General features: G+C 36.0%; 2 protein-coding genes across 2 annotated transcripts; both read right to left on the bottom strand.

Annotated features, from left to right (window-relative positions):
- Positions 1–672: 672 nt before the first annotated feature.
- On the bottom strand, positions 673–16,417 carry LOC134293351 (heterogeneous nuclear ribonucleoprotein M-like). Its single transcript, XM_062960688.1, has 13 exons — positions 14,871–16,417; positions 14,682–14,775; positions 12,254–12,463; positions 12,025–12,178; positions 10,497–10,546; positions 10,340–10,400; positions 10,157–10,258; positions 7,726–7,770; positions 7,551–7,625; positions 6,661–6,759; positions 4,724–5,388; positions 1,894–1,945; positions 673–1,446 (listed from the first exon to the last, which is right to left on the bottom strand). The coding sequence occupies exons 2-13, from the start codon at positions 14,757–14,759 to the stop codon at positions 1,283–1,285; spliced, it is 1,755 nt and encodes a 584-aa protein (XP_062816758.1). The 5' UTR covers positions 14,760–14,775; positions 14,871–16,417; the 3' UTR covers positions 673–1,282.
- On the bottom strand, positions 15,319–27,641 carry LOC134293352 (heterogeneous nuclear ribonucleoprotein M-like). The gene is made up of 3 exons (XM_062960689.1): positions 27,473–27,641; positions 22,951–23,132; positions 15,319–18,898 (listed from the first exon to the last, which is right to left on the bottom strand). The coding sequence occupies exons 1-3, from the start codon at positions 27,586–27,588 to the stop codon at positions 18,588–18,590; spliced, it is 609 nt and encodes a 202-aa protein (XP_062816759.1). The 5' UTR covers positions 27,589–27,641; the 3' UTR covers positions 15,319–18,587.

The following is a 27,641-nucleotide window of genomic DNA, read 5'->3' on the forward strand; positions in this document are numbered from 1 at the left end:
TGTGGAATTTGCCTGAGGAGGGAGTTGTAGTTCACCCCTATACAGAGGACACTAGGAACCCAAATAGTGATGGATCGGGACCAAACCTTTTTATTATTATTATTATTATTATTATATTCCAAAAGGAAAAAAACAACATACGGGAACAACCGTGTGAGGCTACAAAGGAAGGACTGAAAAAGGGGAATTAAATCAAACCCAAGAGGGAACCAAAGGATTAAAAAAGGCTCCAACGACATTGCAGGTTTCATGTATTTCCTCCACCACGGACACCCCAGTGTTCCTGACTCTTCTATCTATCTATCTATCCACATAATAAAAGCCCTCCCTCCAACGACATTGCAGGTTTCATGTATTTCCTCCACCACGGACACCCCAGTGTTCCTGACTCTTCTATCTATCTATCTATCCACATAATAAAAGCCCTCCCTCCAACGACATTGCAGGTTTCATGTATTTCCTCCACCACGGACACCCCAGTGTTCCTGACTCTTCTATCTATCTATCTATCTATCTATCTATCTATCTATCTATCTATCCATCCACATAATAAAAGCCCTCCCTTCACCACGGACACCCCAGTGTCTCTCTCTATTGTTGTGGAATTTGCCTGAGGAGGGAGTTGTAGTTCACCCCTATACAGAGGACACTAGGAACCCAAACAGTGATGGATCGGGACCAAACCTTTTTATTATTATTATTATTATAATATTCCAAAAGGAAAAAAACAACATACGGGAACAACCGTGTGAGGCTACAAAGGAAGGACTGAAAAAGGGGAATTAAATCAAACCCAAGAGGGAACCAAAGGATTAAAAAAGGCTCCAACGACATTGCAGGTTTCATGTATTTCCTCCACCACGGACACCCCAGTGTCTCTCTCTATTGTTGTGGAATTTGCCTGAGGAGGGAGTTGTAGTTCACCCCTATACAGAGGACACTAGGAACCCAAACAGTGATGGATCGGGACCAAACCTTTTTATTATTATTATTATTATAATATTCCAAAAGGAAAAAAAACAACATATGGGAACAAGAGTGTGAGGCTACAAAGGAAGGACTGAAAAAGGGGAATTAAAACAAACCCAAGAGGGAGGGAACCAAAGGATTAAAAAAGGCTCCAACGACATTGCAGGTTTCATGTATTTCCTCCACCACGGACACCCCAGTGTCTGTCTCTATTGTTGTGGAATTACAACAATAATTCAAAACCCCAGAGGGAACCAAAGGATTAAAAAAGGCTGTTGAGGGTGGGGCGGGGGGGGGGGGGGCGGGGGTGGCCTTAGGCGTTGCGGTCGATGCGAACGTCGATCTCGCGCCCGCGGAGCTGGATGCCGTTCATCATGCGGCAGGCGCGCTCGGCCACCTCGGGGGACTCAAAGCGCACCACCCCACAGCCCTTGGACTTCCCGCTCTCCACCTTGATGTCCGCGTACAGCACGTGCCCTGAGGGCCAAAGGAAGGAAGGACCCCCATCATCATCATCATCATCATCATCATCATCATCATCATCATATATAACAAATTTGACAGAAAATGTCGTTCAATACGCAGTTATTCTATATAGTAATTACTGTATTTACGAATTTAGCATCAAAATATCACGATGTATTGAAAACATTTTTATATTTCATTATACTATTTTTACAATGTTATATATTTAATACGATTATTGCGATATTACGAGATTATATTCAATACATTATTACATATTATTTTTATATTTCATTATACTAGGTTCACATTATTATATTTTTAATATTATTTTTGTGGTACAGTAGAGTCTTCAATACGCAGTAATGTTATGTTGTAATGACTGTATTTACGAATTTAGCACCAAAATATCATGATATATTGAAAACATTGACTCCAAAAATGCCATCTCTGACTCACCACATTCGTTGAACTTGTCCTTCAGCATCTTCCAGGTGAAGTCCAAAGGCAGCTGCGGAAGACAAAAGAGTGAGCTTGTGAGGTCCATTGGAAACTAGGCAAGTGGGGCGGGTTATATCTATCTATCTATCGATCTATCTATCTATCTATCTGTCTGTGGAATAAAATCCAGGGTGGGAGAAATAATAATAATAATAATATATATTACATATTATTTTTATATTTTATTATATTATTTTTACAATGTTATATTTTAAATACTATTAATGTGATATTACGATAGTATATTAAATACATTACATATTTTTCCATTTCATTATATCATATTTACAATGTTATATTTTTAATATTATTATTGTGATATTATATTATTACATCTTCTTTTTATATTCCATTCTACCCTTTGGACAATGCTATATTTTCAATATTATTAATTGTGATATTACAAGACGATATGACTATATCTTCTTTTTATATTCCATTCTACCCTTTGGACAATGCTCTATTTTCAATATTATTAATTGTGATATTACAAGACTATATGACTACATCTTCTTTTTATATTCCATTCCACCCTTTGGACAATGCTCTATTTTCAATATTATTAATTGTGATCTTACAAGACTATATGACTACATCTTCTTTTTATATTCCATTCTACCCTTTGGGCAATGTTCTATTTTCAATATTATTAATTGTGATATTACAAGATTATATTATTACATCTTCTTTTTATATTCCATTCTACCCTTTGGACAATGCTATATTTTCAATATTATTAATTGTGATCTTACAAGACTATATGACTACATCTTCTTTTTATATTCCATTCCACCCTTTGGACAATGCTATATTTTCAATATTATTAATTGTGATCTTACAAGACTATATTATTACATCTTCTTTTTATATTCCATTCTACCCTTTGGACAATGCTATATTTTCAATATTATTAATTGTGATATTACAAGACTATATGACTACATCTTCTTTTTATATTCCATTCTACCCTTTGGGCAATGTTCTATTTTCAATATTATTAATTGTGATATTACAAGATTATATTATTACATCTTCTTTTTATATTCCATTCCACCCTTTGGACAATGCTCTATTTTCAATATTATTAATTGTGATCTTACAAGACTATATGACTACATCTTCTTTTTATATTTCATTCTACCCTTTGGACAATGCTATATTTTCAATATTATTACTGTGATATTATATTATTACATATTCTTTTTATATTTCGTTCTACCCTTTTGACAATGCTATATTTTCAATATTATTAATTGTGATCTTACAAGACTATATGACTACATCTTCTTTTTATATTTCATTCTACCCTTTGGACAATGCTATATTTTCAATATTATTACTGTGATATTATATTATTACATATTCTTTTTATATTTCGTTCTACCCTTTTGACAATGCTATATTTTCAATATTATTAATTGTGATCTTACAAGACTATATGACTACATCTTCTTTTTATATTCCATTCCACCCTTTGGACAATGCTATATTTTCAATATTATTAATTGTGATCTTACAAGACTATATTATTACATCTTCTTTTTATATTCCATTCTACCCTTTGGACAATGCTCTATTTTCAATATTATTAATTGTGATCTTACAAGACTATATGACTACATCTTCTTTTTATATTCCATTCCACCCTTTGGACAATGCTATATTTTCAATATTATTAATTGTGATCTTACAAGACTATATGACTACATCTTCTTTTTATATTCCATTCCACCCTTTGGACAATGCTATATTTTCAATATTATTAATTGTGATCTTACAAGACTATATGACTACATCTTCTTTTTATATTCCATTCTACCCTTTGGACAATGCTATATTTTCAATATTATTAATTGTGATCTTACAAGACTATATGACTACATCTTCTTTTTATATTCCATTCTACCCTTTGGACAATGCTATATTTTCAATATTATTAATTGTGATCTTACAAGACTATATGACTACATCTTCTTTTTATATTCCATTCCACCCTTTGGACAATGCTATATTTTCAATATTATTAATTGTGATCTTACAAGACTATATTATTACATCTTCTTTTTATATTCCATTCCACCCTTTGGACAATGCTCTATTTTCAATATTATTAATTGTGATCTTACAAGACTATATGACTACATCTTCTTTTTATATTTCATTCTACCCTTTGGACAATGCTATATTTTCAATATTATTACTGTGATATTATATTATTACATATTCTTTTTATATTTCGTTCTACCCTTTTGACAATGCTATATTTTCAATATTATTAATTGTGATCTTACAAGACTATATGACTACATCTTCTTTTTATATTTCATTCTACCCTTTGGACAATGCTATATTTTCAATATTATTACTGTGATATTATATTATTACATATTCTTTTTATATTTCGTTCTACCCTTTTGACAATGCTATATTTTCAATATTATTAATTGTGATCTTACAAGACTATATGACTACATCTTCTTTTTATATTTCATTCTACCCTTTGGACAATGCTATATTTTCAATATTATTACTGTGATATTATATTATTACATATTCTTTTTATATTTCGTTCTACCCTTTTGACAATGCTATATTTTCAATATTATTAATTGTGACTATATGACTACATCTTCTTTTTATATTCCATGCTACCCTTTGGGCAATGCTCTATTTTCAATATTATTAATTGTGATCTTACAAGACTATATGACTACATCTTCTTTTTAGATTCCATGCTACCCTTTGGACAATGTTCTATTTATGGTGAGATGATGATGGGTGGACTCACGTTCCGGACGAAGATCTGGCAGGCCTTCCTGGCCATGCTGGCGCTGGGGGCCACGGCGGCCGAGGGGGGCCCCCCCGCTGCTCCTGCGCCCATGGCTCCGGGGAAGTTTCCTGCGGAGGCGAAGTTCCCGCGCTCCATCCCGAAGGAGTTACCCATGGCCAGGCCCATCCGGTCCAGGCCTTGCCCCATGCGCTCCATGCCGGTGGCGGCGGCGGCGGCGGCTGCGACGCCCATGCGCTCCAGGCCCATGCGCTCCATGTTCCCGGCGGCCAGGCCCATGCGCTCCAGGCCGGCCGGCATGCGGTCCATGACGGGGACCATGCGCTCCATGCCCAGGCCCATGCGATCCACGCCAGCCGCCGCCGCCGCCCCCATGCGCTCCATGGCCGAGCCCATGCGGTCCAGGCCGAAGCCCATGCCGGCGGCCGAGGCGCCCATGCGGTCCAGGCCCGAGCCCAGGTGGTCCATGCCCAGCGGGGCCATGCGCTCCATGGCCGGGGCCATGCGCTCCACGCCCGAGCCCATGCGGTCCAGCACCAGGCCCATGCGGTCCATCTCCGAGCCCACGCGGCTCTCCAGGCCGTGGCCCAGGCCCGAGGGAAGGCGGTCCAGGCCCGGCCCACCCATGCGCTCCATGGACGGGAGGCTGGCCCCGCCACCACTGCCTGCAAGAAACACAACATCACACCATCACACTTAGAATCATAGACTAGTAGAGTTGGAAGAGACCTCACGGGCCATCCAGTCCAACCCCATCCTGCCAAGAAGCAGGAAATCGCATTCAAAGCACCCCCGACAGATGGCCATCCAGCCTCTGCTTAAAAGCCTCCAAGGAAGGAGCCTCCACCACACTCTGCGACAGAGAGTTCCACTGGTGAACAGCCCTTCTCACCGTGAGGAAGTTCTTCCTGATGTTCAAGTGGAATCTCCTTTCCTGTAGTTTGAAGCCATTGTTCCGTGTCCTAGTCTAAAAAACAAGCTCCCTCCCTCCTCCCTAGGACTTCCCCTCACGTATTTGTACATGGCCCTCATCATGTCTCCTCTCAGCCTTCTCTTCTGCAGGCTAAACATGCCCAGCTCTTTAAGCCGCTCCTCATAGGGCTTGTTCTCCAGACCCTTCATCATTTTAGTCGCCCTCCTCTGGACGCTTTCCAGCTTGTCAACATCTCCCTTCAACTGTGGTGCCCAAAATTGGACACAGTGTGATTCCAGGTAAAGTGGTCTGACCAAGGCAGAATAGAAAGAGGGGGAGCAGGACTTCCCTGGATCTAGACGCTATTCCCCTCTTGATGCAGGACAGAATCCCATTGGCTTTTTTAGCTGCCGCATCACATTCCTGGCTCATGTTTAACTTGTAATAATACTAGCTGTGCCCGGCCACGCGTTGCTGTGGCAAAGTGGTGGTGGTATTGGTTAAAAGTTCTTGTGGAATTTTTATTTGACGTTACAGTAGAGTCTCACTTATCCAACATAAACGGGCCGGCAGAACGTTGGATAAGCGAATATGTTGGATAATAAGGAGAGATTAAGGAAAAGCCTATTAAACATCAAATTAGGTTATGATTTTACAAATTAAGCACCAAAACTTCATGTTAGACAACAAATTTGACAGAAAAAGTAGTTCAATACGCAGTAATGTCATGTTGTAATTACTGTATTTATGAATTTAGCACCAAAATATCACAATATATTGGAAACATTGACTACAAAAATGGCTTGGATTATCCAGAGGCTTGGATAAGCGAGGCTTGGATTAGTGAGACTCTACTGTAACAATAATAATAATAATGTGACGATAATGTAAAGGTAATAATAATAATGGTAATTATTATAATTGATGGTAATAATAATGTGGTGATTATGATGATAATAATAATGATGTGATAATGTAAAGGTAATAATAATAATAATAATAATAATAATAATAATAATATTACCGATGCCTCTGTCCAGAGAGTCCCCGAAGCTGCGTGGCATCCCCATGTCGTTCCGGGGGAAGTCTCTCTCAAAGCCACCCCCAATGGCTCGGTCCATCTCTGCAATAATAATAATAATAATAATAATAATAATAATAATAATAATCTCTGCAAGGGAAGGAGAGGCCACTTAATACACTTTCCCTGTTTTTGATTCTGTCATAATATCGATATGTTGCATTGCTTTGATGTTGTGAGTCTAGTTTCAGAGAGTGAAAAGCAGGATATAATAATAATAATAATAATAATAATAATAATAATTTTATTTTTCTGTTTTTGATTCTGTCGTAATATCGATATGTTGCATTGCTTTGATGTTGTGAGTCTAGTTTCAGAGAGTGAAAAGCAGGATATAATAATAATAATAATAATAATAATAATTTTATTTTTCTGTTTTTGATTCTGTCGTAATATCGATATGTTGCATTGCTTTGGTGTTGTGAGTCTAGTTTCAGAGAGTGAAAAGCAGGATATAATAATAATAATAATAATAATAATAATAATAATAATAATAATTTTATTTTTCTGTTTTTGATTCTGTCGTAATATCGATATGTTGCATTGCTTTGGTGTTGTGAGTCTAGTTTCAGAGAGTGAAAAGCAGGATATAATAATAATAATAATAATAATAATAATAATAATAATAATAATAATTTTATTTTTCTGTTTTTGATTCTGTCGTAATATCGATACATTGCTTTGCTTTGATATGAGTCTTGCTTCAGAGGGTGAAAAGCAGGATATAATAATAATAGTAATACTAGTAATAATGGTAATAGTAATAATAGTAGTAATAATAGTATTTTATTTTCCTGCGGAAACGACATGGATAACCCCGGGGGATCCCTCACCGCTGATCCGGCCGAGGTTCATCCCCGACGGGAAGCGTCCCAAGTTTTCCATGCCTCCGAAAGGGCCGTCCATCCCTACGAGAGGAGGGAAAACATCACAAATTAAACATTATATCCATGTGGTATGTTTAAATAATCAAAATGTTTTGGACGCCCAGTTCTTCCTTCCGCTTACCTCCCATTTTGTTCATCCCAAAGCCCAAGCCTTCGATTCCCATGGCTAAAAGAAAAGGAAAACAAAAAGGGTAAACAATTAATAATAATAATAATAATAATGATACAATGCTCCTGAGAGTTATAAGACTTAGATGGGTTATAAAGTTGTTGTTATTACTATTATTATTATTATTACTATTATACAATGCTCTTGAGAGTTTGACTTATTATAATATTATTATTATACAATGCTTCTGAGAGTTAGACTTCTTATTATTATTATTATAATACAATGCTCCTGAGAGTTACTTATTATAATTATACAATCCTCCTGAGTTACAGACATTATTATTATACAATGCTCCTGAGTTTGACTTATTATAATATTATTATTATACAATGCTTCTGAGAGTTAGACTTCTTATTATTATTATTATAATACAATGCTCCTGAGAGTTACTTATTATAATTATACAATCCTCCTGAGTTACAGACATTATTATTATACAATGCTCCTGAGTTTGACTTATTATAATATTATTATTATACAATGCTTCTGAGAGTTAGACTTGTTATTATTATTATTATAATACAATGCTCCTGAGAGTTACTTCTTATTATAATTATACAATCCTCCTGAGTTACAGACATTATTATTATTATACAATGCTCCTGAGAGTTTGACTTATTATAATATTATTATACAATGCTTCTGAGAGTTAGACTTCTTATTATTATTATAATACAATGCTCCTGAGAGTTACTTCTTATTATAATTATACAATCCTCCTGAGTTAGACATTATTATTATTATACAATGCTCCTGAGTTTGACTTATTATAATATTATTATTATACAATGCTTCTGAGAGTTAGACTTCTTCTTATTATTATTATAATACAATGCTCCTGAGAGTTACTTATTATAATTATACAATCCTCCTGAGTTACAGACATTATTATTATTATACAATGCTCCTGAGAGTTTGACTTATTATAATATTATTATTATACAATGCTTCTGAGAGTTAGACTTATTATTATTATTATAATACAATGCTCCTGAGAGTTACTTCTTATTATAATTATACAATCCTCCTGAGTTACAGACATTATTATTATTATACAATGCTCCTGAGAGTTACATACTTAGACAAGTTATAAATAAAGTAGTAGTAGTTGTTGTTGTTATTATTATTATACAATGCTCCTGAGTTACAGACATTATTATTATACAATGTTCCTGAGTTACAGACATTATTATTATAATTATATAATGCTCCTAAAAGTTAGACTTATTAATATTATACAATGCTCCTGATTTACAGACATTATTATTATCTTTATCAATATTATTATCCAATGCTCCTGAGGGTTACATACTTAGACGGGTTGTAAATAAAATTATTATTATTATTATTATTATTATTATTATTATTATTATTATTATTATTATTATTATTTTACAATGCTCCTGAGTTACAGTCTTATTTTTATTATTATACAATGCTCCTGAGAGTTAGACGTTATTATTATCATCATTATCATCATTATTATTATTATACAATGCTCCTGAGAGTTACATACTTAGATGGGTTATAAATAAAATAATAATAATAATAATAATTATTATTATTATTATACAATGCTCCTGAGAGTTACATACTTAGATGGGTTATAAATAAGGTTGTTGTTATTATTATTATTATTATTATTATTATACAATCCTCCTGAGAGTTACATACTTATTATTATTATTATTATTATTATTATTATATAATGCTCCTGAGAGTTAGACTTATTATTATTATCATTATTATTTGTATTATTATTATTATACAATGCTCCTGAGAGTTACATACTTAGATGGGTTATAAATAAAATAATAATAATAATTATTATTATTATTATTATTATACAATGCTCCTGAGAGTTACATACTTAGATGGGTTATAAATAAGGTTGTTGTTATTATTATTATTATTATTATTATACAATCCTCCTGAGAGTTACATACTTATTATTATTATTATTATTATTATTATATAATGCTCCTGAGAGTTAGACTTATTATTATTATCATTATTATTTGTATTATTATTATTATACAATGCTCCTGAGAGTTACATACTTAGATGGGTTATAAATAAGGTTGTTGTTGTTATAATTATTATTATTATTATTATTATTATACAATCCTCCTGAGAGTTACATACTTCTTCTTCTTATTATTATTATTATTATTATATAATGCTCCTGAGAGTTAGACTTATTATTATTATTATCATTATTATTTGTATTATTATTATTATTATACAATGCTCCTGAGAGTTACATACTTAAGACGGGTTATAAATAAACTTGTTAGTATTGTTGTTGTTGTTATATTATTATTATTATTATTATTATTATTATTATTATTATTATTATTATTATCCAAGCTTGGCTCACCTCCAGGGCCAACGTTGCCCATGCCGATGCCTTTGTTGAGGTGGTTGGCGTCGATGGGGATGCCCCCGGGGCCCAGGCCCATGCCGATGCCCCCGAGTCCGTCTGAAAGAGAAGAGCAAACACTCAGCCTCCGTTTGGATGGCTGGCCATCTGTGAGGAGTGTTTTGATGGTTGCCTACTCACGGGGAAGCTGCTGCGGCCGCTCGGGAGGGAAGAAGTCCCCTTTGGGCAAGGCCCGCTCGTCCTGGGAGAGGAGACACAAAACAAGGACTTCAGTGCGGGAAGAAAAGAGAAAACGGTCCACTCCGAGGAGAGGCAATCTTGACACGTTCATGCTCACCATCTTCACATGCATCGGCCTGTCGAAAAGCAGCTGCCCGTTGAACATCGCTGGCGCATAAGAGTCAAGGAAAGACAACAGAGCTTCCTCTCGGAGGCCAAAAAACATTCACAGAACACATAGGCAACGCCGTAAAACAATGTGCCATTAAAATAAACATTTTTTCAAACTAAATTTGAAACACATAAAATGTTTAAAAACATTACATCCGCAATCGTAACCCAGGTCTATCTTGTTTGCTGTGTCATAATAAAATAATAATAACAATAATAATAATACATCACACAGTCCTAGACACTTGGGAAGTGTTCGACTTGTGATTTTGTGACACGAAATCCAGCATGTCTATCTTGTTTGCTGTGTCATAATAAAATAATAATAATAATAATAATAATAATACATCACACAGTCCTAGACACTTGGGAAGTGATCGACTTGTGATTTTGTGACACGAAATCCAGCATGTCTATCTTGTTTGCTGTGTCATAATAAAATAATAATAATAATAATAATAATAATAATAATAATAATACATCACACAGTCCTAGACACTTGGGAAGTGTTTGACTTGTGATTTTGTGACACGAAATCCAGCATGTCTATCTTGTTTGCTGTGTCATAATAAAATAATAATAATAATAATAATAATAATAATAATAATAATAATAATAATACATCACACAGTCCTAGACACTTGGGAAGTGTTCGACTTGTGATTTTGTGACACGAAATCCAGCATGTCTATCTTGTTTGCTGTGTCATAATAAAATAATAATAATAATAATAATAATAATAATAATACATCACACAGTCCTAGACACTTGGGAAGTGTTCGACTTGTGATTTTGTGACACGAAATCCAGCATGTCAATCTTGTTTGCTGTGTCATAAAATAATAATAATAATAATAATAATAATAATAATAATAATAATACATCACACAGTCCTAGACACTTGGGAAGTGTTCGACTTGTGATTTTGTGACACGAAATCCAGCATGTCTATCTTGTTTGCTGTGTCATAATAAAATAATAATAATAACAATAATAATACATCACACAGTCCTAGACACTTGGGAAGTGTTTGACTTGTGATTTTGTGATACGAAATCCAGCATATCTATCTTGTTTGCTGTGTCATAATAAAATAATAATAATAACAATAATAATAATAACAATAATAATAATAATAATAATACATCACACAGTCCTAGACACTTGGGAAGTGTTTGACTTGTGATTTTGTGACACGAAATCCAGCATATCTATCTTGTTTGCTGTGTCATAATAAAATAATAATAATAATCACACATCACAATAAAATAATACAGTCTAATAATACAGACTGTAAAATAATACAGTCTAATATAAATGATATTATGTTTATCCACAAGGAGACTCAAAGCAGCTATGTATCTAATATTAATAATAATAATAATTCCTAGTATCACACACACATGGTGGACCAGAGACGGTTGCCTGCATGATGGGCTTCTCTGACCACGACCACGGCCACGAGGGAAGGATACAGATGGCCTGGACGGCTTCGATGGCCTGCTCGAAGGTGACGGTGCCGATGCCGCGGCTCTTCCCGTCCTTGTCCTCCATGATGTCGGCCCGGACCACCACCCCGGCCATGCAGAAGACCTCCTTCAGCTTCTTCCAGCCCACCATGTAATCCAGCTGCAAGGGGAGAGGCGTGGGTCAGGACGGCCGGCCCCACCAAGGAGCCCCCCCCCCCTCCGGGACCCCACTCACGTTGGCCACGAAGACGGTGCTGCCCAGGCGCCCGGCCTGCAAGGCGTGGATGATCTCGTTGGGGATTTTGGGGTTGTTAAGGATGCTGGGGGGGATGTTGACCATCCCGGGGCCCCCGGGGCCCCCGGGGCCCGGACCCATCCCCATCCTGCTCCCGGAGGACGACATGCCCTTCTGCACCGCATGCCAGACGTGCTCCCCGTCCGGGTCCTGGCAAAACACGCAAGGACAACTGTGACAATCAAGCAGGAATCCCAGAATCATAGCATTGGAAGGAGACCACATGGCCACAAAAGGTAAGTCTCCTATCTATCAGCTCATTAGCCTGGGAAGCTCTGTGTTGACGAAAGGTAAGTCTCCTATCTATCGACTCATTAGTCTGGGAAGCTCTGTGTTGACGAAAGGTAAGTCTCCTATCTATCAGCTGATTAGTCTGGGCAGTTCTGTGTTGACGAAAGGTAAGTCTCCTATCTATCAGATCATTAGTCTGGGAAGCTCTGTGTTGACGAAAGGTAAGTCTCCTATCTATCGACTCATTAGTCTGGGAAGCTCTGTGTTGACGAAAGGTAAGTCTCCTATCTATCAGCTGATTAGTCTGGGCAGTTCTGTGTTGACGAAAGGTAAGTCTCCTATCTATCAGATCATTAGTCTGGGAAGCTCTGTGTTGACGAAAGGTAAGTCTCCTATCTATCGACTCATTAGTCTGGGAAGCTCTGTGTTGACGAAAGGTAAGTCTCCTATCTATCGACTCATTAGTCTGGGAAGCTCTGTGTTGACGAAAGGTAAGTCTCCTATCTATCGACTCATTAGTCTGGGAAGCTCTGTGTTGACGAAAGGTAAGTCTCCTATCTATCAGCTCATTAGCCTGGGAAGCTCTGTGTTGACGAAAGGTAAGTCTCCTATCTATCGACTCATTAGTCTGGGAAGCTCTGTGTTGACGAAAGGTAAGTCTCCTATCTATCAGCTCATTAGCCTGGGAAGCTCTGTGTTGACGAAAGGTAAGTCTCCTATCTATCGACTCATTAGTCTGGGAAGCTCTGTGTTGACGAAAGGTAAGTCTCCTATCTATCGACTCATTAGTCTGGGAAGCTCTGTGTTGACGAAAGGTAAGTCTCCTATCTATCGACTCATTAGTCTGGGAAGCTCTGTGTTGACGAAAGGTAAGTCTCCTATCTATCAGCTCATTAGCCTGGGAAGCTCTGTGTTGACGAAAGGTAAGTCTCCTATCTATCGACTCATTAGTCTGGGAAGCTCTGTGTTGACGAAAGGTAAGTCTCCTATCTATCGACTCATTAGTCTGGGAAGCTCTGTGTTGACGAAAGGTAAGTCTCCTATCTATCGACTCATTAGTCTGGGAAGCTCTGTGTTGACGAAAGGTAAGTCCCCTATCTATCGACTCATTAGTCTGGGAAGCTCTGTTGACGAAAGCTAAGTCTCCTATCTATCAGCTGATTAGTCTGGGCAGTTCTGTGTTGACGAAAGGTAAGTCTCCTATCTATCAGCTCATTAGCCTGGGAAGCTCTGTGTTGACGAAAGGTAAGTCTCCTATCTATCGACTCATTAGTCTGGGAAGCTCTGTGTTGACGAAAGGTAAGTCTCCTATCTATCGACTCATTAGTCTGTCCACCTGGAATTTCCTCTCCTCTGAGCTCATCTCATCCTCTGACCATCAGGTGCAGGCACAATCAAAGGCTGAACTACAACACTGCCATGCACGGAAAGCACCATCAAAGCACCCCTGACAGATGGGCAGGTAGCCTCTGTTTCAAAGCTTCCAAGGAAGGAGCTTCCACCAGACTCTAAGGCACCGATTCCCTTGATCTCAACACTAGGTTGACGAAAGGTAAGTCTCCTATCTATGGGCTCATTAATCTGTCCACCTAGAATTTCCTCTCCTCTGAGCTCATCTCATCCTCTGACCGTCAGGTGCAGGAACAATCAGAGGCTGAACTATGACAATGTCATGCACCATCAAAGCACCCCCAAGAGATGGCCATCCAGTCCCGGTTTCAAAGCTTCCAAGGAAGGATAGCAACAACAATAATTCTTTATTGATTAGTCACTTATGACCATATCAAAACATACAATATGTACACACTTACGCATACATACAATAAAACCATGTAAAGGAAGGAGCTTCCACCGGACTCTAAGGCACCGATTCCCTTGATCTCAACACTAGGTTGACGAAAGCTAAGTCTCCTATCTATCAGCTCATTAATCTGTCCACCTGGAATTTTCTCTCCTCTGAGCTCATCTCATCCTCTGACCGTCAGGTGCAGGAACAATCAGAACTATGACAATGCCATGCACCATCAAAGCACCCCCAAGAGATGGCCATCCAGTCCCGGTTTCAAAGCTTCCAAGGAAGGACTCTAAGGCACTGATTCCCTTGATTTAAACACTAGGCCGCAGCCTGGAAGCCTACCTCCTTCACTTTGAGGGGCCTCCCGCTGAGGCTGTGCTTGTTGAGGACCTCCACCGCCTTCTTCATGCTCTCTTCCATCTTGAACTCAACCACGCTGTGGAGCGCCAAACACAAAGCCACGTCAAATCGGGGGCCCCGAAAACACCCTTAAAGCAGCGGTGAAGGGGGTGGGGGGTGTTGTTTACTTACGCGCATCCCTGTCGATGCAGAAAACGTTCCACGTCAGGTGGAGAAGAGCGGAGGAGGGAGAAGGGGGAGAAAGACAAGAGTCAGGAAACAACAACACACAACAACGAGCTCTTTCCAAACCACCTCTGCTGCGGAAACAACAGCGCAGCGGCCACGTTGTTATACGGGCCCGACTCGCCGGGACTGAGACAACAGGAAGTGAGAGGGCTCTTCCCCTCGGACGGACCAGGAAGTTATCATCCTGGGGGAAAGGTGTCTCCACTGGAGATTTACCCCCGATCCTCGTTTCCAAAACAAGCCCATTTTTGCAAAGGATCACAGAGGCTAAAAGTGAGGGGAAATCGTCCAAACAGCAAAACAACACACCGCAGGGGTGTGTTCACTTTTCCCAACGAGATCCAAAGCGATCCAACCTCACACATACATACACAGGGTGTCCATAAAAATCCCTTTAACAAATTTATTGCAAAAGGAAATAAAAATACATTCAAAATAGAGACCAATAAAATGACATTAAATTAAAATAGATACCAAGGAAATAAAAATACATTTAAAATACATACCAATAAAATGACATTAAATTAAAATAAAATTATATCAATTGAGGCATCACGAGGTTAAATGTTTTTGAATATTTACATAAAACTGTAATTAAAAATAAGATTGTCCAACTCCGATTCTAACCTTCTTCAATGTAAGTATGCTGATGTATTCCGCCGATAATAATAAAGAGATTCAAACATAAAAATAGATACTAATACAATTATATCAATTGAGGCATCACGAGGTTAAATGATTTTGAATATTTACATAAAACTGCAATTAAAAATAAGATTGTCCAACTCTGATTCTAACCTTCTTCAATGTAAATGTGCTGATGTATTCCGCTGATAATAATAAAGAGATTCAAACATAAAAATAGATACCAATAAAATTATATTAATTGAGGCATCACTAGGTTAAATGTTTTTGAATATTTACATAAAACTGTAATTAAAAATAAGATCGTCCAACTCTGATTCTAACCTTCTTCAATGTAAATGTGCTGGCGTATCCTGCCGATAATAATAAAGAGAGTAAAATAATAAATATAATAATAAGAGTAATAAATACAGTAAAATAATGTAAATGTAATAATAATAAAAAATAAGATTGTCCAGCTCTGATTAAATCATTATTTTAACCTTCTTCAATGTAAATGTGCTGGCGTATCCTGCCGATAATAGTAAAGAGAGTAAAATAATGTCAATATAATAATAATAATAAATAAGATTGTCCAGCTCTGATTAAATCATTATTCTAACCTTCTTCAATGTAAATGTGCTGATGTATTCTGCCGATAATAAAGAGAGTAAAATAATAAATATAATAATAAGAGTAATAAATACAGTAAAATAATGTAAATGTAATAATAATAAAAATAAGATTGTCCAACTCTGATTAAATCATTATTCTAACCTTCTTCAATGTAAATGTGCTGATGTATTCTGCCAATAATAAAGAGAGTAAAATAATAAATATAATAATAAGAATAATAAATACAGTAAAATTATGTAAATGTAATAATAATAGAGTAAAATAATAAATGTAGTAACAATAATAGAAAAAAATAATAAATGTAATAATAACAATAATACAAATCTGATGACGATACTGCATCAATAATAATATTTTTCAATGGTAAAGAGACTTTTAATGGACACCCTGTATATATATCTGGCTAGTGTGACACTGAAAAAATGCGCCTCTTCCGACTGACCTACAAATCAAGCTGAAGACCAAGTCTACAGACCTGGGCCTCGTCCACACCAAAAAACCACCAGAAGACATGGACAACCTGGGGTTGGGGCCTTTGTTGGGCCCGTGCTTTCTGCCCAAACAAACAACAGCAGGATCGGGCTGCGGGATTTATCCCAAATCCCCACTTCCTCCCGCTCTCCCCACCCACCCAACAACCACACACACAAAAAACCACGACTCCTCGCAACAGGACGCTGCATCACACGCGTCCAAATTCCTCAGGAAAAAAAACCCCCGCATTTCATCGCACAATAGTCGCACCTTTCTCCCCTTATTCCATCAAAAAAAGCGGTGTCAGACAATTACAAAAGCGGGAAAAAATCCTATTTAAAATAATAACAAAATGCCTTATCTCAAACCTATCGCCTCAAACAACAAGCTCCGTTTCTGTTATTTATAGAGTAGTTTGGGGCCGATTTCCCCTCCCTTCATTCTTTCTCCAGAGACCTCCACTCTTCTCTCCTCCCTCCTAAGACCCTTCCGGTAGTTTAGAAAACCTGAAAAGGGGTTTCTAAAACCGCCACGTTTTGCAAAACAGCCTTCAGTCCACGGAGGAAAAGAGGAAGGAGAGAAGAGTGGAGTTTCAGAGACCTCCGTTGTCGAGGAAAAAAGGAAGGAAGGAGAGAGGAAAGAAGAGTGGAGTTCCAGAGACATGCATTTTATAGTTCTTAATAATAATAATAATAATAATAATAATAATAATAATAATAATAATAATTTTATTTAAAAGGAAGGAGAGAGGAAAGAAGAGTGGAGCTCCAGAGACATGTATTTTATAGTTCTTAATAATAATAATAATAATAATAATAATAATAATAATAATAATAATTTTATTTAAGCAACATTGAAGAAGAGTGGAGCTCCAGAGACATGCATTTTATAGTTCCTAATAATAATAATAATAATAATAATATTTAAGCAACATTGTTTTCGAAGAAGGGAGAGAGGAAAGAAGAGTGGAGCTCCAGAGACATGCATTTTATAGTTCCTAATAATAATAATAATAATAATAATAATAACAACTTTATTTAAGGAAAGAAGAGTGGAGCTCCAGAGACATGTATTTTATAGTTCTTAATAATAATAATAATAATAATAATAATAATAATAATAACAACAATAATTTTATTTAAGCAACATTGAAGAGTGGAGCTCCAGTGACATACATTTTATAGTTCTTAATAACAATAATAATAATAATAATAATAATAATAATAATAATAATAATTTTATTTAAGCTACATTGTTTTCGGAGAAAGAAGGGAGAGAGGAAAGAAGAGTGGAGCTCCAGAGACATGCATTTTATAGTTCTTAATAATAATAATAATAATAATAATAATAATAATTTTATTTAAGCAACATTGAAGAGTGGAGCTCCAGTGACATACATTTTATAGTTCTTAATAATAATAATAATAATAATAATAATAATAATAATAATAATAATAATTTTATTTAAGCTACATTGTTTTCGGAGAAAGAAGGGAGAGAGGAAAGAAGAGTGGAGCTCCAGAGACATGCATTTTATAGTTCTTAACAATAATAATAATAATATTAATAATAATAGTTTTATTTAAGCTACATTGTTTTCGGAGAAGGAAGAAAGGAGAGAGGAAAGAAGAGTGGAGCTCCAGAGACATGTATTTTATAGTTCTTAATAATAATCATAATAACAATAATAATATTTAAGCTACATTGTTTTCGGAGAAAGAAGGAAGGAGAAAGGAAAGAAGAGTGGAGCTCCAGAGAGATGTATTTTATAGTTCTTAATAATAATCATAATAACAATAATAATAATATTTAAGCTACATTGTTTTCGGAGAAAGAAGGAAGGAGAAAGGAAAGAAGAGTGGAGCTCCAGAGAGATGTATTTTATAGTTCTTAATAATAATCATAATAACAATAATAATATTTAAGCTACATTGTTTTCGGAGAAAGAAGGAAGGAGAAAGGAGAGACCTCAATTTTAATAGTTTTTAAACTGCCTTTGGAGAAAGAAGGTCGGAAGGGAAAATCGGGCCCAAACGAGGTTGCGACTATTATGCGAGGAATATATATATATATAAAAAAATCACCATTTTCAGGCGGCCCAGAAAGGGTCGTCTGATGGGGCAGGCGACCGTTACGCGATGAAATACAGCACATCCACAGAAGAAAGGCTCTCAAAAGACTTACCCTTGACTTTCCTTCCGCGTCCATTAAGAGCTCCACGTATGTTACCTCACCAACTACAAATGAGAGATTCCAGACGGTACATAGACCAAGGGAGAAAGCCAAGAAAACAAGGGCGATTTAGAACAAGCGTCAACAAACCCTTTGCGGAGCCTCTTGCCTCATTGGAATGGTCGTAACAAAAAAGCCCAGGAGACGCTCCACCTTTGGCTTGCCAAGCCAACGCAACCGGGCCTTACGGGGGGGCAGGAGGGTCCGCTCAACAGGACCCACACCTTGGGCTTCTCCGCTCTTGCCGACACACAAGTAGCCACCCTGAGTCCCTTCGAGGCAGATTACAAAATTAATATTATTAGGATTATTATATTGTCCCCATGTGAGCCACCATGAGTCCCATTATGATTATGATTATTATATTGTCCCCATGTCAGCCGCCCCGAGTCCCATTATTATTATTATTATTACTATTATTATTGCAAAGGCTGGATGGTCATCCCACGATTATTTATCATTATTCATTTCTTATTATTATTGCTGCAAAGGCTGGATGGTCATCCTGTTATTATATTATTATTATTATTATTATATTGTCCCCATGTGAGCCACCATGAGTCCCATTATTATTATTATTATTATTATTACTATTATTATTGCAAAGGCTGGATGGTCATCCCACGATTATCTATCATTATTCATTTCTTATTATTATTGCTGCAAAGGCTGGATGGTCATCCTGCTATTATCTAATTATTATTATTATTATTATTATTATTATTATTATTATTATTATTATTATTATATTGTCCCCATGTGAGCCACCATGAGTCCCATTATTATTATTATTATTATTATTATTATTATTATTATTACTATTATTATTGCAAAGGCTGGATGGTCATCCCACGATTATCTATCATTATTCATTTCTTATTATTATTGCTGCAAAGGCTGGATGGTCATCCTGCTATTATCTAATTATTATTATTATTATTATTATTATTATTATTATTATTATTATTATTATTATTATTATATTGTCCTCATGTGAGCCACCAGAGTCCCATTATTATTTTATCATCATCATTATCATTATTATTATTGTATTGTCCCCATGTGGGCAGCCCTGAGTCCCATTATTATTATTATTACTATTATATTTTCCCCATGTGAACTGCCCCGAGTCGTCTTCTTCTTCTTCTTCTTCTTATTATTATTATTACTATTATTTTGTCCCTATGTGAGCTGCCAGGCCCATTATTATTATTATTATTATTATATTATATTGTCCCCATGTGAGTCGCCCTGAGTCCTATTATTATTATTATTATTATTATTATTATTATTATTATTATTATTATTATATTGTCCCCATGTGAGCCGCCAGTCCCATTATTATTATTATTATTATTGTCCCCATGTGAGCTGCCCCGAGACCCATTATTATTATTATTATTATTATTATTATTATATTGTCCCCATGTGAGTCACCTTGAGTCCCATTATCATTATTATATTGCCCCATGTGAGCTGCCCCGAGTCGTCGTCTTATTATTATTATTATTATTATTATTATTATTATTATGTCCCTATGTGAGCTGCCCTGAGTCCCATTATTATTATTATTATTTTGTCCCTATATGAGCCGCCAGAGTCCCATTATTATTATTATTATTATTATTATTATTAATATTATTAATATTATATTGTCCCCATGTGAGCCACCCTGAGTCCCATTATTATTATTATTATTATTATTATTATTGGGGGTGGGGGTGGGAGATGGAGGTGGGTTACATAAAGTTATTATTATTATTGTTATTATGGTGCCCCGAAGAGACACTATTTAGATTGTCAACGCATTCAAGCTTTCAAGGGCGGGAGCTGGGTTCGATTTCGGACTCGGTCGGCTGGAAGAATCTCAAGCAGGTCCAGGTCTCAAGGAGGACCTCCTGCCCCCCCGTAACGTGTTTGTTTACATTCCACCAACCAATGAGAAACTGAAATGACTTCTCCGCGGTTGAGCGTTGCAGAGGGAGGCTTCCCAAAAACACACTGAAGAGACCACCACACTTTTGTTTTGCTAATAAATAGGCTCCTAAAACCATACTTACTGGCACCAAGACAGTGAAGAATCCCACAATTGATTGCGGAGCGATGGAAGAGCAGTCCGCCGCCTCTCGTGACCTGCTCCTCCTCAAACCTGAATGCCCCGGGAGATTGAGACCAAATCCTGACCGCTTTTTGGGTATGAGGCTTCAAACCAAGGCCAATCACACTCCAATGTGCACATCCAACACTACACTGATTCTTTCAAGGGAGCCTCAATGAAGAAGAGGAAAAAACACAGCCTCCCGTCGGAGATGTTTTGGACGGGACACAAAGGCGTATTCAGCTCCCTTTCCTTGGACTCATCCAAACCTCCTCGCCATGGTCCTGCCCTTTTAAACTGCAAAGGGAGTCACCCAAAATATCTGTAGACATTTCAAGAGCGGCCCTTCCTTCCAGGGAAGCGGATGGTCATTCCCCACCAAGACATTATTTGGATAGGAATAGGGGACCTCATATAACCCAGTTCAAAGCAAATAATATACGATTATAAATATAATATATACAAATTACCGTGGTATAATAAAGCAGAACAATATGATCCCTAAAATCAGGACATTAAATAAATGACAACACTCTGAAAACAAGGGCATTCCAGACAGGAAACAATCAAGGCCAGCTAACACCTAACAAAGGTTTCCCCCAGGGAGGAAGCTGAGGAGGGAGAAAAGTAGTGTGTATTATCATAATCATTATTATTACTATTATTATTGTGTTGCTGTGAACCATGAAAATATAATAATAATAATAATAATAATATAATAATAATAATAATAACAACAATATTATTGTAAGCCGCCTCGAGTCCCTATGAGGAGAAAGGCAGGATACAGAAATAAAGATGATGATGATAATAATAATAACAATATTATTGTTAGCTGTCTTAAGTCCAGATGGGGAGAAAGGCGGGATATAGAAATAAAGATATGATGATGATGATGATGATGATGATAATGGTAATAATAATAATAATAACAATATTATTGTTAGCTGTCTTGAGTCCAGATGGGGAGAAAGGCGGAATATAGAAATAAAGATATGATGATAATAATAATAATGGTAATAATAATAATAATAACAACATTATTGTTGAGTCCAGATGGGAAGAAAGGCAGGATATAGAAATAAAGATGATGATAATAATAATAATAATAATAATAATAATAATAATAATGATGATGCCGTAATAATAAATGTTACTGTAAGCCGCCTCGAGTCCCTATAGGAAGAAAGGCGGGATACAGAAATAAAGATGACAATGATAATAATAATACCAAAATAAAGATGACAATGATATAATAATAATAACAACAATATTATTGTTAGTTGATTTGTGTCCTGATGGGGAGAAAGGCAGGATAGAAATGAAGTGAATAATAAAAATAATAATAATAGTTGGGATTTGAAGTAAAATAAATTAACGTCCCAACCTATCAGGTTCCTTGTGATTTTGTGATACGAAATCCAGCATGTCTATCTTGTTTGCTGTGTCATACAATAATAATAATACTAATAATAATGATAATATCTATCTTGTTTGCTGTGTTTCTGTGTTGTCTGCTTTTGAAAGAGTTGGGAAAGCAATATATACATCTGAGACCCTGAGAACATTGCACCCAGAGCCAATTTCCTTGAATAATTTGGAAAACCTTTGCAAATCCAACAGGCTGAACGAGAGCCATCCATCCATCCACCTCCCTGTCAAAGAAGCGGCCTCTCTTGAAATGCCTTCCACAACAAAAGCCAGAGATGACATCCACCGCCAAGGTGGGCAACTTGTCCAGCAAAGAGTTCCCAATTTATCTAGCTCTCTCTCTCTATTTTGTTAAAAAGGCAACGACCACCACTCCAAGCCTCGCCTCTTTCCCAGAGACGGAAAAAAGGCCTGTTTTGAGATATATTGTTTTGCCAAACACCGGCACACAAAGGACCGACCGGAGGGAAGGGAAGGGAGGAGGAGGAGGCGCAGCAAGATCAGCGGCAAGAGGCGCCTCCGCTTTACCTTTCTCCTTGACCAGGTCCTTCAGGAACTGCCACTTGACGTCGAAGGGGATGTTGGTGATGAAGGCCCGGTAGCGCTTGGAGGGGTTGCCGTAGGGCTGGAAACGGCTCCCGCCGCCCCCGCGCTTGGCACTCTTGTCCTTACGCTTCTCGCTCGGGTGCGGGCGGTCGCGGTCCCCATCGCTGCAAAGCAGGACAGAAAGAGAAGAAAGCCACCCTCAGAACAGAAATAGGAGCAATAATAATAATAATAATAACAACTTGGGGTGGCTTACATGAGAGAACAACCAACCATAACATAAATATACTCGAGTAGAAACCTAGTTTTTCAGCCCTTTTTTTAAGACTGAAAAAGCCCCCCTCGGCTTATACTCGGGTGAGGGTCCCGGTTGGCTTATATTTGGGTCAGCTTATACTCGAGAATATAATGGTACAGTAGAGTCTCACTTATCCAACATAAACGGGCTGGCAGAATGTTGGATAAGCGAATATGTTGGATAATAAGGAGGCATTAAGGAAAAGCCTATTAAACATCAAATTAGGTTATGATTTTACAAATGAAGCACCAAAACATCATGTTAGACAACAAATTTGGCAGAAAAAGTAGTTCATCACACAGTAATGCTATGTAGTAATTACGGTATTTATGAATTTAGCACCGAAATATCACGATATATTGAAAACATTGACTACAAAAATGCGTTGGATAATCCAGAACGTTGGATAAGCGAGTGTTGGATAAGTGAGACTCTACTGTACATTTATTATTTTTCTCTATTATTTTTCTCTATTATTGTTGCTACTATTACATTTGTTTTACTCTATTTTTATTATTATTATTAATACATGTATTATTTCACTCTGATATTATTATTATTATTATTGCATTTATTATTTTACTCTATTTATTATTACAGTAGAGTCTCACTTATCCAAGCTAAACGGGCCAGCAGAAGCTTGGATAAGCGAATATCTTGGATAATAAGGAGGGATTAAGGAAAAGCCTATTAAACATCAAATTAGGTTATGATTTTACAAATTAAGCACCAAAACTTCATGTTATACAACAAATTTGTCAGAAAAAGTAGTTCAATACGCAGTAATGTTATGTTGTAATGACTGTATTTACGAATTGAGCACCAAAATATCACGATATATTGAAAACATTGACTACAAAAATGGCTTGGATTATCCAGAGGCTTGGATAAGCGAGGCTTAGATAAGTGAGACTCTACTGTACTTGTATTATTTTCCCGTATTTATTATTACTATTATTACCTTTATTATTTTACTCTATTATTATTAAAAGGATGCATAAGCATACTTACACTGAAGAAGATGAGAATCATGATTTGATCAGAGTTGGACAGTCTTATCTTAAATCTGAGCTTTATGTAAATATTCAAAAACATTTAATCCACTGATGCCTCAATTAATGTAATTTTATTGGTAAAGTAGAGTCTCACTTATCCAACACTCGCTTATCCAACGTTCTGGATTATCCAACGCATTTTTGTAGTAAATGTTTACAATGCATCATGATATTTTGGTGCTAAATTCGTAAATACAGTAATTAATTACTACATAGCATTCCTGCATATTGAACTACTTTTTCTGTCAAATTTGTTGTATAACATGATGTTTTGATGCTTAATTTGTAAAATCATAACCTAGTTTGATGTTTAATAGGCTTCTCCTTAATCTCTCCTTGTTATCCAACGTATTCGCTTATCCAACATTCTGCCGGCCCGTTTATGTTGGATAAGTGAGACTCTACTGTATTATTGAATTCTATATATTACATTATACTGTATAAATATATTATATTGTATATACACATAATATTGATAATAATATTCTAATCCCAAGGAGCTCCGATGGCAAAGTGATATTTTGGTGCTAAATTCGTAAATACGGTATTTACTACATAACATTACTGCTTATTGAACTACTTTTTCTGTCAAATTTGTTGTATAACATGTTGTTTTGATGCTTAATTTGTAAATTTGTAAAATCATAACCTAATTTGATGTTTAATAGGCTTTTCCTTAATCCCTCATTATTATCCAACATATTCGCTTATCCAACATTCTGCTGGCCCATTTATGTTGGATAAGTGAGGCTCTACTGTATGTGTGTGTATATATATATATATATATATATATATATATATATATGTATAGAAGAGAAGGGAAGTGTATATACACACACACAAAATATACTTATTAAAATGTATTTCTACCATTGACGTGTTTGTATATATATAGAAGCAGGTAAGAAATAAAATAATTATTATTTGAATATGTATGTCTGTTTGTGTGTTATAGCCAAGCTTCTGCCGGCCCATCTAGCTTGGAAAAGTGAGACTCTACTGTAATACCAATATATTGTAATATTATTAGTAATATTACATATAAAATATAATATGTAATTAATATTATTATATTGTATTATTAATATTATATAGTATTACAATATAATATTATGAATATTATATGTATATACAGTATGTTATATTATTATATATTATAAATTATATATTTACCTTTATTCACATCCTTATTATTATAATACTTACATTTGTGTATCACCTCATTACTTATCATTTGTTTATTATTTATATTTGCATATACAGTAGATCTATAGCACTGTATATATTTGCCATAAGAATATATATTTATTATTACTTATTATTAGTATTAGTACTGTATATCTTTGTCATAAGAATATATTTTTATGATTACTTAGTATTAGTACTTTATTATTGAATTCTAGAATTGGAAGAGATCCCCCAAAGGTCACCTAGACCCACCTATGTCTGCTAGATAGGAAAAGCACAATTCGATCCCTCCCGACAGAGGGCCATCCAGACTCTGAACATGATTACTAATTCGAATAAAATCCTAGAGTTTATTATTAGTATTATTGGGATTATAAAGTATATCTTTGCCATAAGAATATATATATTTATTACTTATTACTAGTATTAGTACTGTATATCTTTGCCATAAGAATATATATTTATGATTACTTATTATTAGTATTAGCACTGTATATATTTGCCATAAGAATACATATTTATTATTACTTATTTTTAGTATTAGTACTGTATATCTTTGCCATAAGAATATATTTTTATGATTACTTAGTATTAGTATTAGTACTTTATTATTGAATTCTAGAATTGGAAGAGATCCCCAAAGGCCACCTAGACCCACCCATGTCTGCTAGATAGGAAAAACACAATTCGATCCCTCCCGACAGAGGGCCATCCAGACTCTGAACATGATTACTAATTCGAATAAAATCCTAGAGTTTATTATTAGTATTATTGGGATTATAAAGTATATCTTTGCCATAAGAATATATATATTTATTACTTATTACTAGTATTAGTACTGTATATCTTTGCCATAAGAATATATATTTATGATTACTTATTATTAGTATTAGCACTGTATATATTTGCCATAAGAATACATATTTATTATTACTTATTTTTAGTATTAGTACTGTATATCTTTGCCATAAGAATATATTTTTATGATTACTTAGTATTAGTATTAGTACTTTATTATTGAATTCTAGAATTGGAAGAGATCCCCAAAGGCCACCTAGACCCACCCATGTCTGCTAGATAGGAAAAACACAATCCGATCCCTCCCGACAGAGGGCCAGCCAGACTCTGAACATTATTACTAATTCGAATAAAATCCTAGAGTTTATTATTAGTATTATTGAATTCTAGAGCTGGAAGAGATCCCCCAAAGGTCACCTAGACCCACCTATGTCTGCTAGATAGGAAAAGCACAATTCGATCCCTCCCGACAGAGGGCCAGCCAGACTCTGAACATTATTACTAATTCGAATAATATCCTAGAGTTTATTATTAGTATTATTGAATTCTAGAGCTGGAAGAGATCCCCCAAAGGTCACCTAGACCCACCTATGTCTGCTAGATAGGAAAAACACAATTCGATCCCTCCCGACAGAGGGCCAGCCAGACTCTGAACATTATTACTAATTCGAATAAAATCCTAGAGTTTATTATTAGTATTATTGAATTCTAGAGCTGGAAGAGATCCCCCAAAGGTCACCTAGACCCACCTATGTCTGCTAGATAGGAAAAGCACAATCCGATCCCTCCCGACAGAGGGCCAGCCAGACTCTGAACATTATTACTAATTCGAATAATATCCTAGAGTTTATTATTAGTATTATTGAATTCTAGAGCTGGAAGAGATTCCCCCAAAGGTCACCTAGACCCACCTATGTCTGCTAGATAGGAAAAACACAATTCGATCTCTCCCGACAGAGGGCCAGCCAGACTCTGAACAGGATTACTAATTCGAATAAAATCTTAAGAGTTTATTATTAGTATTATTGGGATTATAAAGTATATATTTACCACAAGATTATATATTTATTATTACATATATATGCATACACGGTATATTTTTTTAAATATGACAGAGTTAATATTTTAAATAATACAGATTTGTATTAAATGGTATGAAAGGCACCTCTTGGGCATGTCCCCGTTGCCGGCCCCGTTCGGCGCCATCCCTCCTCCTCCGCCGTGCTCGGCCATTTTGGGCCCGCTCTCCAAACCCGACGCAGACACCACCGCCGACGCCATTTTCTCTCCGCCTCCGTCTCCTCAGCGCGCCTGATCCGACTGCGCATGCGTGC

Source organism: Anolis carolinensis, unplaced genomic scaffold, assembly GCF_035594765.1.
Source record: "Anolis carolinensis isolate JA03-04 unplaced genomic scaffold, rAnoCar3.1.pri scaffold_7, whole genome shotgun sequence".
NCBI lineage: Eukaryota > Metazoa > Chordata > Lepidosauria > Squamata > Dactyloidae > Anolis > Anolis carolinensis.

Excerpts from the sequence above, each read along its gene's own strand:
- LOC134293352 (XM_062960689.1), bottom strand. The coding sequence starts at position 27,588 with ATGGCGTCGGCGGTGGTGTCTGCGTCGGGTTTGGAGAGCGGGCCCAAA. Across the intron at positions 23,133-27,472 it reads AACGGGGACATGCCCAAGAG|CGATGGGGACCGCGACCGCC; the intron begins GTGCCTTTCATA and ends CCTGCTTTGCAG. Across the intron at positions 18,899-22,950 it reads GGACCTGGTCAAGGAGAAAG|TTGGTGAGGTAACATACGTG; the intron begins GTAAAGCGGAGG and ends TCTCATTTGTAG.
- LOC134293351 (XM_062960688.1), bottom strand. The coding sequence starts at position 14,759 with ATGGAAGAGAGCATGAAGAAGGCGGTGGAGGTCCTCAACAAGCACAGC. Across the intron at positions 12,179-12,253 it reads GCACCGTCTTCGTGGCCAAC|CTGGATTACATGGTGGGCTG; the intron begins GTGAGTGGGGTC and ends CTCCCCTTGCAG. Across the intron at positions 6,760-7,550 it reads GAACCTCGGCCGGATCAGCG|AGATGGACCGAGCCATTGGG; the intron begins GTGAGGGATCCC and ends TTATTATTGCAG.